Source organism: Phodopus roborovskii, unplaced genomic scaffold, assembly GCF_943737965.1.
Source record: "Phodopus roborovskii unplaced genomic scaffold, PHOROB, whole genome shotgun sequence".
NCBI classification, from domain to species: domain Eukaryota; kingdom Metazoa; phylum Chordata; class Mammalia; order Rodentia; family Cricetidae; genus Phodopus; species Phodopus roborovskii.
Window position 1 is genome coordinate 7,218,881 of NW_026126575.1, and position 15,942 is coordinate 7,234,822.

The following is a 15,942-nucleotide window of genomic DNA, read 5'->3' on the forward strand; positions in this document are numbered from 1 at the left end:
GACTTAAATTTGGAAGGCATAGCATTTTTAAAATATATAAATTGGATTAATCCAGCAGCATTTCTTTTAACAGTTGTTGCTATTTCCTTAGTAGTCAAACAGTACAAAGACAAGACAATAGCATACAGTATCCAGACTCTCTGTGTGCCATTTATAGCTCATGTTTACATATTAAATCTTGAATGAGATTACTATGTATACTGCATGTGTTCTCTGGTTTAAAATACCTCTCTTCATTCCTTCTCATTAATTTTGTTTATAAGACAAAAGCTTAGTGAAAATTACTGAGTAGATTTTATGTACACACATACATACATATATAATATATATATACACACACAGAGAGAGAGAGAGAGAGAGAAAGAGAGAGAGTTGCTTATGGCATTAAACAGCTACATGGCCTATCATAAAATGTAAAACAGACTAGGTGGCACTAATATTACACACTGTTATCATATGATTTGCTGTTTTACTTCAACTTTCTTCAACACATTTCTCTGCTTCCTCCCTTATATCTTTTGGAACATTTCATGTCACCAACCCAGCTGAGATCTGGCTCAAAAGCATTATCCTTAATCCATTATGTGCAACATGAATTATTCTAGTGTCTTCTTTAACTTTTAATTAAGTTAAATTAAGGCAGGTCGATCCTTTCATCTGAAGCTTTTCTATTTCTGTCTTTGCAGCTTGCCTGCATTTTCCAATGGCACAGTTGCAGTAACCATATGAACTACCTGATGGGACAATGACACAGAGCTGTTCTTGATCATTTGTCCTGTAAGACCCTAACATGAGACTGCAGCCCAAAGGTCTAAGAGCACTGTAGCATGTACAAGTATGTATGGGTACAAGCATATATGTACAGTGCTGCCATGCATGATGTTTTAGGGGGAATGTTGCAGCCAAAGTTAACATCTACAGTTGGAAGCTTCTGATTTTGTTATGTCTGCTGATGAATGAGCATCTGCCAGTAAGCTTGCAAATGCCATTCCAGCATGTTGATCAACATGTTGCAATTTAAAAAAAAAAAAAAAGGAAAAATAAGTGGCTCAGTGGTTAATAATACTGGCTGCTCTTTTAGAGGACCTAAACTCTTGCTGTGGTACATACATATACACTCATACATGTCTGTGTACACACACACACACACACACACACAGTGTAAAGTTAAAACATTTATCTTTACTAGATTGTGAATCCTCTTAGGTTTTATTTATTTTTCACTTACTACAGTGCTTTGAGACTAACCTATGCTGTTGAAGGCATCATTAATTTACTTTAAATGTTTGTGTATTATTTTTTGTGTTTGTAGTGTGTGTTTGTGATGTATGTTCACATGTGTGTGAGGCACTGGGTGTCCTCACACACGAGAGCTCATGTTCATGTGCTGTCTTGAGGAGGCACTGGGTGTCCTGTACTTGGAGGAGCCACTGTACTATCAGGCACAGTCTGCCTTATTAACTTGAGTCTCTCACTGAACCCAAGTCTTGTCGTTTTTTTTTTTTTTTTTTTTTTTTTTTTTGTTTGTTTTTGTTTTTTTTTGGCTAGCTCCTGGCAAACAAGGTCCTGGGATTCCCCTGTCTCTGCTCCTCAGTACTGAGGTTACAGGCGCATTTGGACATGCCTGGCTTTCTTATGTGATTGTTGGGGATTCAAACTCGGGTCCTCATGCTTGCACAGCCTGTGGTTTTCCTCACTAAGCCATCTCATGAGCCCACTGATTACTTTTTATTAAGCAATGCTCTTTTGTCAGTATGAAGTAAAAAATGTTCATTCATTAGTTGGTAGACCTTTGGGTATTTCCATTTTTCCCTCTGTACACAAAGCTCTTAATAATAGTATAACAGTTTTGGGTGTACTATGTTTGTTTTTTAGGGTGACTGTTGTACTTTGTTGTATATTAAGTTCAGCAAGACAGTGCATGAGTTGCTTTTCATCCTAGGCAATACTAGTCTTTTTAATTTTATCCATCACAGAGAATGTGTATAGTATGTATATAATCAGTCTTTCTTTTTTGGAGACAAGGTCTTGTTTGCTATATAGATTTGCATAGCATGTTACTCATTATGGTCTTGAATTTATAGCAATCCTCCCGACTCTACCTTTTGAGTGTTAGAATTATAGGCATGTGCCATTATACCTGGCATACAGTGATATTTCATGACGGTCTTGAGCTGCATTTCTCTAGTGTGGAAGCCAGTTTCCAATATGGCAGCCATTGATTTTTACTGACTTTCTGACACTTAACTAGTCCAACCTAACCGTATAAATGAATGACTTGTATTACCAGTAAGTATTGTAAGAATGGCTACTGACTTCCTTCTGAGTCTGGGTCATAAAAGATGTTATAGTTTAACATTTGTGGAAAGGGAGAATTAGTATTCTCCAGGGATGATCGCCTAATTTGTTATTCAATACCAAGATGAGTTCCAGAACCATGTGCATACAAAAACACTGAATGGATTCAAACAGGCTGGTCTTGTGTTTGTGTGTGTGTGTGTGTGTGTGTGTGTGTGTGTGTGTGTGTGTGTGAGTGTGAGAGAGAGAGAGAGAGAATAAAAATGAGGTCATGAAATTGAGAGGGAATAAGTGGGGGTGAGAGGGGTTTGAGGAGAGAAAAGGAAAGGGAGAAATGATATATATTTTAATTAGAACTTAAAAATTGGGTCTACAAAGATGGCCCAGCGATTAGGAGTATTGCCTCTTCTCCAGAGGATCAGGGTTTGATTCCAGCACTGACATGGTGACTAACAAGTCTCTGTAACTCCAGTTACAGGAATTTAACACCCTCTTTGGGCCTTCTCATGTGCAGGCAAAACACCCATATACATAAAACAGGTATAATAATTTAAAAAGATTGGGGGTGGGTAGAGAGATGACTCAGGGGTTAAGAGTCTGCTTTTCTAGAGGACCTAGGTTTGATTCCAGTACCCACCACCTTCTGGTCTCTGCATGCACCAGGCATGTACATTTTATACAGGCATACATGCAGACAAAGCACCCACACACATACTATTTTTTAAAAAATTAAAAGTCACAAAGATGAAAAGAGATTGTAGTTTCTACTTTGTTACCTTTTAATGTACTCACTCTGGGGAAAAAATAGTCACTATGAGAACAAGTAAGTGACAACATGGAATGGAGAGGTAAATATGGGGGGGGGGACTGAGGCCTCCTGCCAATCACTGATTTGTAAGACACAGAAGTGAGCTACCACTTTGTAAGGAGATTCTCCAATTACAGTCAAGATTTATGATTTGATATTGGTCAACACCATCAATGTAAGTCATGAGAATCCCTGAACTACTGAACCTAAGTTCTCCAAGATTCCTAACCAAGGGAAATGGTATGAGGTAGAATTTGTTAACATTTTAAGCTACTTACTTGTTAAGCTGAAACCAACCAACCAACCCACCCACCCTATACACAGAGATGGTGTATAACAGTATCTCATGAACTGTGGAATACCTTGATACCAGGCCTTAGTAAAAAGTGGAGGGAATTTGAGGGGAATGTTAATGGAAGCTTACTGTCAAACTCCCAGTGGCCTTATCAAGAAAAGTGTGGTAGGGAGAATTCTCAAATGGCCCTCAAGATTCCTGCCCTCTCATACCCTATTTGTACAATCCTTCATTGCCTTTGAGTGTAAGCAGGACCTTTGTGACAGAACACTGCCATGATGGTCATGTTGCATTTTATTACAAAAAGGGGTTTTGCAGATGTAAATTAGGTCCCCAACAAGTTGACTGAGTTCATCAAAAGATTGTCCTTTGTGGCTCACACAAGATTATCTGAGGGGAAAAATCCACTAGTCAGTGCCATGACTGAGATTTAGCAGGCCCTTAATATATATGGAGGGTTAGAAGGTACTGTCTATCTTTATCAAGATAAGCGTACTCCAAGAAACTTTCTAAGTAGTTAATGACATGTTCATCAAAGTGCACACATGGCCTCCACAGTGAGCAAGATGAACCATTACATATCACAGCAAGTGATTTCTTATGCCATTTTATTTTTAGCTGACACAGTGATTGTACATATTTTTCACACTATGTAAAATGGCTGGGTCAGCAATTAACATTTCCAGTTCATTAAATATTTATCATTTCTTTGTGGGTAATCTTTGAAATCTATTTTCTTCTAGTTCATTATAAAATATGCAAAAGTGGCTAGGTGGTGGACTGTAGATGCAGTCTGTGTGGCAAAATGCTGTTCCTGCATGTTCAAGACCCTGGAAGACAAACAAGTTATTATCCAGGTGGAATGGCTGACATCTATAATCCCAGCATTTGGGAGGCATAAGCAGGAGAACTGCTAAGAATTGAGGCCACCCAGGGCTACATAGTGACTTCTAGCCTATCTTGAGCTACAGCGAGATTCTATCCCACACAAACTCAAATTGACACACACACACACACACACACACACAGAGTACTTTTTCTTCCTGTCTTCCTACATCTAAGGGCCTTGCTAGGTAAGCACATACTCTGCCATTGGATTAGAGTGTCTATTGAAATATATATATATATATGTATATTTCATATATATGTATAGTTTTAAAATTATATTTATCAATATATTAATATGTAGTAACATATATTTTCTTTTCATATACCATCTTAACATATAATATATGAGGCTAAGGACTACTTGTGGGAATTGGTTGTCTCTTTTACCATATGCGTCCTGAGGAGTGAACTCAGGTCTCAGGATTGATGGCAAGGGCCTTTACCTGCTGAACCATCTCATTGGCTCTGAATAATAGTATTTATTAGTAGCCACTTCCAGACTTGGTGGCAAGCACTTTATCTACTGTAATGGTTTGAAAGAAAATGGCCCCCAAAGGGAGTGGCATTATTAGGAGGTGTGGCCTTGGTGGGGGAAGTGTGTCACTGTGGGGGTGGGCTATGAGGTCTCTTTTACTCATGCTCCTTCAGTGTGACTGGCAGTAGATTTCCTGTTATCTAGAAGATAACAGCACCAATTCTACCTGTCTGCACACTGCCATGGTCCTCACCATGATAATGGACTGAACTTTCAAACAATAAAGGAGCCACCCCAATTAAACTTTTGTGATCTCATTGGCCCCAACTGTATCTTCCCTTTCTCTCTTCTAGTAACCCCTCCCATATGTTGTGCCTACAAGCTTCCTCAACCTCCAAGGAGGAGACTCCCGACAGCAAAGGCAAAAGCTTTTTATTGCTAAGAACCAAACAGGCTGGGATCTCACTCTTTCGGAAGAGTAAGGAGCCTACTTACAATTGTGAAGGGGTTTTTAAAAGGGAAAAGGAAAAGGGAGGCTTGAGGCCCATAGTATCAGTTCACAAGTTTCCAAAGTTACAGACATTTCAGAGAGTACAAAGTTTCTTTACAAGGTCATCATGGATAGGCAAGAGATTGATTAGCACACCTGCAAGGTTAGGGGGTTTTTCTTTCTTTTCTTTTTTTTTAAATCTCCTGAGAACAGCACGTGGGCTCTGTACTCTGTAGTTATCTACTGGCAGAAATTCTTGTTCTCTCTAGTTTTCCCTTCTTATCATAAGCCCTAATTTTTTAATTTTTCCATCACACCTACTCTTGAATAAGTAAATCAATTTAAAGGGAAATAAACGTCAGCAGAAAAGGATTATGATACATTTTTTTTTCTTTTGGTAAAGGAAACGTATTTTTGTTTAGCAATTTTTCTGAAAATGGATTAACAGAAATCCAGATAGGAACTTGCACAGATAAAGGGAAGGAATCAACGACTTGACTTGGATTGAGAGTAGGAAACCGCAGGCTGGCCTTCAGGTACAGGCAAGTCCTTCCCGAAGCTCTGCACGCTTCCCGGTCTCTCTTCCGGACTCTCTCGGTAGATCGCAGCCGGGGCTACCGGTTGTGCCAGGTCCTTATAACGCATCACATCAGGGCTGCGGGAGGGCAGTATGCAGGCGTCCAACACACCCGAGACGCCCCCACCCCAGCAGCTTCCCCGCCTCCCCAAATGCTCAACGCCAAGCACCACCACGTGTGCGGTTGTTATCGAGTGATGTCATGAGACCTGTCCCGGAAGTAGTCGTCCATGCCCCGCCCCAAACATGGCAGCGCCCAGCTCCGTGGGTCAGCACCTGCTTCTGCTCCACCTCTAACTTTAGTCCTCGCGGGCTCGCGGGGCCATGGACGCGCCGGGTTTCACGGCCTCGCTGGTGGTGAGTGAGCGGCAGGCGTGGACTGCTGGGTGCAGGCTGCATGGGAGCCGTGGCAGCTTCTCTGCACTGGCGCCTTCTTTGGGGTTTGTGCAGTGGTCTGTTTTCAGGTCATTGACAGCTAGGTCTAGGAGCAAGCCCGGGGTGAGGGGTGTCCAGGGATCCTGTTTTCAAGGCCAGGTAGGTCTTGCTGGGATTTCAGTCAGAGGAGACAGGAATGCTTGACTTACTGTCTTTTTTTTTGTGGGGAGGAGGGTTGTTGAGACTGTTCATCTGTGTAGCTCTGGCTGCCCTGGAACTCCCTCTGTAGACCAGGCTGGCCTCCAACTCAGAACTGCCAGCCTCCTCCTGCCAGGCCTTTCATTGTCTTTACTCAAGGCAAAACAGCTTCTCTTATTCATTAATTCACTCTGAACTTGGGAATTAAAGAAACAGGGCAATACACACTATTAAGGAAATCACTCATGACCTTTCCGTCCAAGACCCTAACTTAACTTATTGTTGTATCTACCCATTTATTTAGTTTGTAGTAATCTGCTTATTTTGCTCCAAGTGTAGGCTTTGAAGAAGTACTGAGCATAAATAGTTGTGGAGTCAATAGATTGTTTGTTTTTTATTCCACTGAATTATGAAAACCAGTGCTCTTTTGAGGACTGGTTTGAGGACAGCAGGCCTAGCCGGGGATAATAGACTCAGCAGATGCAAGACAGAATGGTTGATTTTGATTTTGTTGTGGAGGAGTGTACAGATGCAGACAGGAAACACCTTAATTTTTAAAATGCCCCTGTAATGAGCAAATAGAAGCCAAGTAGCATTGTTCACAGAATTAACTAATGTTCTGTATAAAGGGGTTGGAGATACAGTGTTGAACTAGAGAAGCCGCTCCATGAGCGTCAGGTGTTGGAGACAGTGCTGAAGTGAATGTTGGGATAAATGACAGGTGGGCTGGGTTCAGGATATCGTGGGAATATAGCAACAGTAGTAGTTTTGTCACTTAACATTACTGTTCTCAGAAATGATATGTGTTTCATGTGTTCTTCAAGTCTCGCAAACAGCTGAAGTATTACCCCAGTGTTCTAGTTAATAAATAGGATTCATATTTAAATCATTTCTAATTTAATTTCAAAATAATTTTTTATTTCATTAGAGATAAGGAAGTGTTTCTCATTTTGTTGGTCATTCAAGTTCTTCTCATTTTAGAGATGGGGTGGGGTCTTGCAATATTTCTTAGGTACCTCTGACTCTTAAACTAAAATGGTCTCCTCAGGTAACTGGAATGGATCACTGGCCTGGCTGGTTTGTGTTTTGGATGTGTGCTGATTGGTTTTGCCTTTTGATATTTCTAAAATCTAGTATATTTTTTTTACAAGTTGGTGTACAGTACCTTCTAAGACATGAATAACATCTTTTAGATGTGGTTGTTGAGTGCTTTCATGTGCCCATGCTAGGAATGCATTGGTAAACAAAACACTGACCTGATGCCTGACAGGTCTGATGCCTGACTGTATCATTAACAGTTTGGCTGAGTAGAACATTTGCCTCCCATAGCATGTGTGGGGTTCTGGATTCAGTCCTCAGCACTGCATCAGAAATACCATTTGGTTACAGTCTCCTAAAGGGGATCTAAACTCAAAGTGGAGGATGGGGAGAGCAGGGCTTGTTTGAAAGGAGGGCACCAGATCACCAGAGTAGAAAGACAAGGCCAAGGTTTGCTCTTCATCCCCAGTCTGTTAGCAGACTGTAAGACGGTTAGAGAGAAGACTGCAAGATGAGGTTAGTCTTTTACTTCTGTGAGCCTGTCTTTCATATACGGGAGCTGGAGTCCAGCAGGGAGAGTGAGTGGCCATTGTAGGAAGCAGGCATAGCAGTTTTGAGATGTATTAGGTAGCCAGCTGGCAGATCACTGGTGGTGCCGTGAATGTGTGGTCAGCTGGTGGTCTGTGTTGGGGGGAGGGGGTTTGCTTATGTCACACAGGTGTTTTAGGTTTGTGCTAAAAAGGGAGCAGTTATGATTTTTTTATTTAATTTATTATTTTACATGTCGATCCCAGTTCCCTCTTCCTCCCTTTACCCTCTCTGCCCCCTCACATGCACACTGACCACCTTCCCCTCCCATCCCCCCACACCAATTCCACATATAGGGCAATTCCATCCAGGTGGGGTCACGTAGATCTGTCAGGTCATTTGAAGTAGGGACTAGGGCTTCTCCCCTGTCTCTAGATTAAGGCAGTTATCCCTCCATGGGGGATGTGTTCTCAAAGTCCTTTTGTGCACCAGGGATACATCCTGGTTCCACTGTCTGAGGTCCCTTAGACTGCTCAGTCCTTCTGGCTGAGACCCATATTCAGGGGGGCCTGAGTCAGTCCCATGCTGGATTCTCAGCTATCAGTCTGGGGGCCCATTAGCTCCACCTTGTTCAGGTAAGCTGTCTGTATGTGTTTCTGCCACATGGTCTTGTCCTCTCCTTCTGCATCTGGATTCTAGTTTGACTCAGTGTTTAAGTATGGGTGTTTGTTTCTGTTTCCAACAGATATTAGATAAGGGCTCCATGGATAAGTTAGTTGTTGATCTCACTATCAGGGAAGGGCATTTATGGTAGCCTTTCCATGGTTGCTCAAATTGTTAGTTGGCAGCAGTCTTGTAGGTCTCTAGACCTTTCTTTGTGTTCAATTTTATCTTCAAACCAATATTGGCTCCCTCTTTTATGTTCTCTCTCTCTCTCTCTCTCTCTCTGAGCCTCTTCTAGGGTGCATACAGCCCGTCTCTGCAGAGAATCACACATTCCTTTCTCTTTGTGTCTTCATCTCCCACTGATGGCCCTGGGCTACAGCAGGTGTGTGCCACTGTACCTGGCCTAGGCATTTTAGTAGCATTTGCAGCCCTTTCCTAACTCATCTCAGAGCTCTTTTTAGGACGTTCGCTTCATAGTCTTTAAAATTATTTTCTAAAATGTTTTCAGGTTGATCATGTGGCATTACAGTGTTAATACATTTGCTAATGCACTTTGGTTTTTACTAATTCACTTGTATTATTTAACTGAAACAAATAGGCATTGCACTGTTTTGTTTTTCCACTGACCTCTTGCAGTAGTTTTGTGCTGAAAGGTGGGTAGAGCAAGTCCATCTACCACACACTAAGCTTTGCACAAACTGGAAAATTTGTAAACTCAAAGCTTAGATTAAATTTGAACTTTGTCCATAAGTGTGACTAAGTACCCACTCTTTCTCTCCCTTCCCCCCTCCTTTATTTGCCATGGACACATTCTAGCTGTAAATTTTCTGTATTTTAAAGCGATTATGTTCAAATGGTTCAGTGTTAAAAAGATGGACATGGTTAGCAAACAGCTAATTACAATGAGGGTTCTCACCTGCAATGGTGTAGCCTGCCCTCCTACCCACCTGTGAATGGTGCTGTGGACCTTTCAGCGCTCTGCTGAAAGGTTTGTATTTTTCAAAATTTCATCCTTCTTTTACTGTGATATAATTATTAAAATGTTCTGCCTGTTTGTTACCGTCCAGTTTTTCTTTTCCACTTTTAAGAGAAACTCATTTCCTTAGAAATGAATACCAAAAATTTAGTCACTTAATTAGAAGTTGTCATGAGATTAGCAGATATAATAAACATAGAAAACAATATGTGAATCCTTAGATGTGTGCTTCTTACTACAGATCTAGGTGGATAAGAATTATTAGCTGTCTGAAAATTTAAGTCCCCCAAAAAGTTGTTATGCAGAATTAATACTCAGTAGTTCATAAGATGAAATAAGACATTAGGTCTGATTCAGCCACAGGATAAATTGTTGAAAGGCATAAAAGCACTATATATTGCGTGCCACCTATTTATTATTTACGTAATTAATTTTGAGATAGTCTCCCTCTGTAATCCAGGCTGGTCTTGAATTCCGGGTCCTTTGGATTGAGCCTCCTCAATGCTGGGATTACAGGTATATGTCATTACATCTGGGTACTCTCTTTTACTTATTTTCACTTCTTATTAAGACTTAAAAAAACTAAAATATATCACCTCCTTCCTTGTCCTTCCCTCCCACCCCATGTTGTTCCTGCCAGACCTTCCCATGCCCCCCAAATCCCTCCCAAATTGATGGCCTCTTTATCATTGTTACACAGGAAAGTGCATAAATGTATAAATACAACTTGCTGAGTCCCTTTGGTGTAGCATGTGTGTGTATGATTTCAGAGCTGACAACTTTGAATTGGATAACCAATTAGGGGGCTCATCTATGGGAGGGCTAATTCCCCCTCTCAGCAGTTGTAGTTGCCTGTAGGTTTTTGTCTATGGGTAGGGCCCCTTGAGAGTTCTCTCTGCTGTGTTATCATGTCTGTTGACATATCATTGTTCAGGTCTTGTTTAGGCAGCCATATTGTTGAGGTGTCATGACCATAGGTTCCTTGTCATGTCTAAGAGACAAAAGAGTCTTATAGCAGACTTCCTAGTCCTCTGTCTCTTACACTCTTTCTGTCGCCTCCTCCACAATGTCCCCTGAGCCACTCCTGCACCTTTAGGGATAGCTTGCTATGGTGGTCATTAGATAGTACTATTGGTTGCTTCCCTCCCTTGGAAGCTTTCTGACTACTGGAAGAAGCTTGAAGCTTATTTTCAGTTCAAGTCTTCAAAGTCCTGTGTGCAAAGTGTGTGATGTCTTCAGCAATAGGAACTTACCTTTAACCTCTGAGAAGCAACTAAGGGCAATGGCAACAGCCTATATAGTTTTGGTAGTGTCTTTGACTACTCTAACCAACAAATCAAATGGATGTTTCTCATCCCTAGTACTGCATGTGTGGAACATATTGTAAGCTCAAGTGGCATATCTTCATTTAACACACACACACACACACACACACACACACACACACACACACACACTTTACATGTCTTGTGTATAATTTTAGGTAAATATAAGATAATATGATTCTTTGATACCTCATCAAATATCCTTGGTGTTAATTTATCCCTTCTCTCTCCCTCTCATTGTATGTTGACTTCCCTCTTCCCTCCTATATATACAAAGCTTCCTTGCCTTTTTTCCCCACCCCCTCCAATTCATATCACCTGCTATTCCTTTTTCTAGCCCCCTCCCATGATTGCCTTTTCCTGTTCTGCTCTCTAAAGTTACTCCAGGTTATTCACTTAACTGAAGATTCAGAGTTAGGAACTGCAGTTGAGAGTGAACATGTGACATTTGTCTTTCCGAGTTTGGGTCACTCTACTCTAGTTCTGTTTGCCTGCAGATTTAATTATTTCTTTTTTTTATTATTTTATTTTATATAACAAAGTCTAATTAAATGAAAACAAACATTTATACACAATATTTGGGAATTTGGGCGTCGTTCTTTCCAAACTACTTCCTGCTGGTAAGGGGCGCTGTCATGGGGATTCGAAGAAGATTAAGAGATCCTGGCTGTAGTCTGTAAGGCTGCTTTGTCCAGCTGTTTTGAATGTAGGATCACCTCGTACTCTGTTTCAGGTAGTCTGGCTTGATCAAACCACATTAGTCTGGAAGGAATCCACATCTTTTCATTTTCTGTGGAAACAAAAATAGAAATCCTTTTCCCCAGTAACTTGTCCTTCAACTTAAATTTTGGAGTCAAAGCATTTTTTTTTAAATTTAATTTATTATTTTACATGTCGATCCCAGTTCCCTCTCCTTCCCTCCCTCCCTCCCTCCCTCCATCCCTCCCTCTCTTCCTCACTCCCTCCCTCCCTCCCTCCTTCCCTCCCTCCCTTCCTCCCTCCCTCCTTCCCTGCCTTTTACCCTCTCTGCCCTCTCACATGCACTCTAACCACCCTCCCCTCCCATCCCCCCACCCCAATTCCATATGTAGGGCAATGCCGTCCAGTTGGGGTCATGTAGATCTGACAGGTCATGTGAAGTAGGGACTAGGGCTTTTCTCCTGTCTCTAGATTAAGGCAGTTATCCCTCCATGGGGGATGTGTTTGCAAAGTCCTTTTGTGCACCAGGGATACATCCTGGCTCCACTGTCTGAGGTCCCTTAGACTGCTCAGTCCTTCTGGCTGAGACCCATATTCAGGGGGGCCTGAGTCAGTCCCATGCTGGCTTCCCAGCTATCAGTCTAGTGGCCATTAGCTCCTCCTAGTTCAGGTAAGCTGTCTGTATGTGTTTCTGCAGCATGGTCTTGTCCTCTCCATCTGCGTCTGGGTTCTAGTTCGACTCAGTGTTTATGTATGGGTGTTTGCTCCTGTTTCCAACAGGCATTAGTTGAGGGCTCCATGGATAAGTTAGTTGTTGATCTCACTCTCTGGGAAGGGCATTTATGATAGCCTTTCCACGGAAGCTGAGATTGTTAGTTGGGAGCAGTCTTGTAGTTCTCTCGACCTTTCTTTGTGTTCAATTTTATCTTCAAACCAATATTGGCTCCCTCTTTTATGTTCTCTCTCTCTCTCTCTCTTTCTCTCTCTCTCTCTCTCTCTCTCTCTCTCTCTCTCTCTCTCTCTCTCTCTCTCTCTCTCTCTATTTCTTCTATTCCTAACCAGGCTCAATCTTCCTGGTCGCACATGTTTTCCTTTCCTCCCCCTCATTTTCTTCTACTTCTCTCTCCATTCGCTGCCCCCCCACTTCACCTGTGCTCTGGGGGACTTGTCCCTTCTCAGTTCTGTGAGGGACTTTATATGAATCTCTTAGAATGCACTTTGTATCCTAGTTCCTCTGGTGATGTGAATTATAGGCTGGTGATCCTTTGCTCTAGGTCTAAAATGCATATCATATATGGATTTTAGACCTAGAGTTCCTCTTTTTGTGATTGGGTTACCTCATTCAGGATGGTTTCTTCAAGTGCCATCCACTTGCCTGCAAATTTCAAGATACCATTATTTTTTTCTGCAGAGTAGTATTCCATTGTATAGATGTGCCACATCTTCATTAACCATTCTTCAATTGAGGGTGCTTCCAGGTTCTTGCTATTACAAATAGTGCTGCTATGAACATAGTTGAACAGATGTCTTTGTTGCATGGATGTGAATCCTTTGGGTATATGCCTAAGAGGGGGATTGCCGGGTCCTGTGGTAAACTAATTCCCATTTTCCTGAGGAACCGCCATACTGATCTCAAAAATGGCTGTATGAGTCTGCACTCCCACCAGCAGTGGAGGAGTGTTCTCCTTTCTCCACATCCTCTCCAACATAAGTCATCATTGGTGTTTCTAATTTTAGCCATTCTGGCAGGGGTAAGATGGTATCTCAAAGTTGTTTTGATTTGCATTTCCCTGATAGCTAAGGATGTGGAGCATTTTCTTAAGTGTCTTTCAGCCTTTTTGATTTCCTCTATTGAGAATTCTTTCTTCAGTTCTGTACCCCATTTTTTAATAGGGTTATTTGGTGTTTTGTTGACTAGTTTCTTGAGTTCTTTGTATATTTTGGAGATCAGCCCTTTGTTGGATATAGGATTGGTGAAAATCTTTTCCCAGTCTGTGGGCTGCCGTTTGGTCTTGTCCTTGTCCACTGTGTCCTTTGCCTTACAGAAGCTTCTAAGTTTGAAGAGGTCCCATTTATTAATTGTTTCTTTCAGTGTCTGTGCCCCTGGAGTTATGTTCAAGAAGCAGTCTCCTATACCAATTTGTTCAAGGGTACCTCCTACTTTCTCTTCTAAGAGGTTCAATGTGGCTGGATTGATGTTGAGGTCTTTGATCCATTTGGACTTGAGTTTTGTGCATGGCGACAGACATGGGTCTATCTGCAGTCTTCTAAACACCCTCATTTAATTGTGCCAGCACCATTTGTTGAAGATGCTGTCCTCGCCCCATTGTATAATTTTAGCTGTTTTGTCGAAAATCAGGTTTCATTGGTGCGTGGATTAATATCAGGATTTTCAATTCGATTCCATTCGTCTACCTGTCTATTTTTATGCCAATACCAGGCTGTTTTCAGAACTATAGCTCTGTAGTAGACTTAAAGTCAGGAATGGTGATGCCTCCTGAAGTTCTTTTATTGAATAGGGTTGTTTTGGCTATCCTGGATTTTTTGTTTTTTCATATAAAGTTGATTATTATCCTTTCAAGGTCGGTGAAGAATTGTGGTGGGATTTTAATGGGGATTACATTGAATCTGTAGATTGCTTTTGGTAAGATTGCCATTTTTACTATGTTTATCCTACCTATCCAAGAGCATGGGAGATCTTTCCATTTTCTGGTATCTTCTTTAATTTCTTTCTTTAGAGCCACAAAGTTCTTATTATATAGGTCTTTTACTTGTTTGGTAAGCGTTACACCAAGATACTTTATGTTTCTTGTGGCTATTGTAAAGGGTATTGTAAAGGGTGATGTTTCTCTGATTTCTTTCTCTGTCTCTTTGTCGTCTGAAAAAAGTAGGGCTACTGATTTTTTTGAGTTTATCTTGTATCCTGCTAGTTTGCTGAAGGTGTTCATCAGCTGTAGGAGTTCCCTGGTAGAGTTTATTGGGTCGCTTATGTAAACTATCATATCATCTGCAAATAGAGACAATTTGACTTCTTCCTTTCCTATTTGGATCCCCTTGATCTCCTTTTGTTGTCTTATAGCATTAGCTAGAACTTCTAGTACGATATTGAAGAGATATGGAGAGAGAGGGCAGCCTTTTCTTGTTCCTGATTTTAGAGGAATTGGCTTAAGTTTCTCTCCATTCAGTTTGATGTTGGCAGTTGGTTTGCTGTATATTGCTCTTATTATGTTTAGGTATGTCCCTGTTATCCCTGACCTCTTCAAGACCTTTATCATGAAAGGGTGTTGAATTTTGTTGAAGGCTTTTTCTGCATCCAGGGAGATAATCATATGGTTTTTCTTTTTCTGTTTGTTTATATGGTGGATCACGTTGATAGATTTTCGTATGTTAAACCATCCCTGCATTCCAGGGATGAAGCCTACTTGGTCATGGTGGATGATTTCTCTGATGTATTCTTGAATTCGGTTTGCCAGTATTGTATTGAATATTTTTGCATTGATGTTCATCAGGGATATTGGTCTGTAGTTTTCTTTCTTAGTTGTGTCTTTGTGAGGTTTGGGTACCAAAGTTATTGTGGCCTCATAAAAAGAGTTTGGCAATGAACCTTCTGTTTCTGTCTTGTGGAACAGTTTGAGGAGTAGTGGTATTAGTTCTTCCTTGAATGTCTGGTAGAATTCTGCGCTGAATCCATCTGGCCCTGGACTTTTTTTTGGTTGGAAGGCTTTCGATGACTGCTTCTATTTCATTGCGTGTTATAGGTCTATTTAAGTTGTTTGTCTGTTCTTGATTTAATTTTGGTAAGTGATAGTTATCCAGAAACTTGTCCATTTCCTTTGAATTTTCAATTTTTGTGGAATACAGGTTTTCAAAGTATGACCTGAAAATTGTCTGGATTTCTTCTGTGTCTGTTGTTATGTTCCCCGTTTCGTTTCTGATTTTGTTAATTTGCATGTTCTGTCTCTGCTTTTTCGTTAATTTGGATAAAGGTTTGTCTATCTTGTTGATTTTCTCAAAAAACCAACTCTTTGTTGCATTGATTTTTTTGTATTGTTTTCCTGGTTTCTATTTTGTTGATTTCAGGCCTCAAGTTGATTATTTCCTGGCGTATATTCCTGCGGGGTGTATTCGCTTCTCTCTGTTCTAAGGTTTTCAGTTGGGCTGTTAATTCTCTTATGTGACTATCCTCTGTTTTCTTCATGTGGGCACTTAGTGCAATGAACTTCCCTCGTAGCACTGCTTTCAAGGCGTCCCATAAGTTCGGGTATGTTGTATCCTCATTCTCGTTGAATATTAGAAAGTCTTTAAT

The 15,942-nt window shown here is 41.0% G+C and overlaps 1 protein-coding gene and 1 pseudogene across 2 annotated transcripts in view; one reads left to right on the top strand and one right to left on the bottom strand.

Moving 5' to 3' along the window:
- Window positions 1-474: 474 nt before the first annotated feature.
- LOC127236013 (proteasome subunit alpha type-3-like) lies at window positions 475-1,013 on the bottom strand (annotated as a pseudogene).
- A 5,065-nt stretch (window positions 1,014-6,078) lies between these two features.
- The window catches only part of Slc25a26 (solute carrier family 25 member 26), a 106,504-nt gene continuing 96,640 nt past the window's right edge, over window positions 6,079-15,942 (top strand). For both annotated transcript variants that reach the window (XM_051203424.1, XM_051203425.1), the window contains exon 1: window positions 6,079-6,188. In XM_051203424.1, coding sequence (XP_051059381.1) covers window positions 6,156-6,188 — 33 coding nt within the window. In that variant the 5' untranslated portion in view covers window positions 6,079-6,155. The remainder of the gene's footprint in view (window positions 6,189-15,942) is intronic.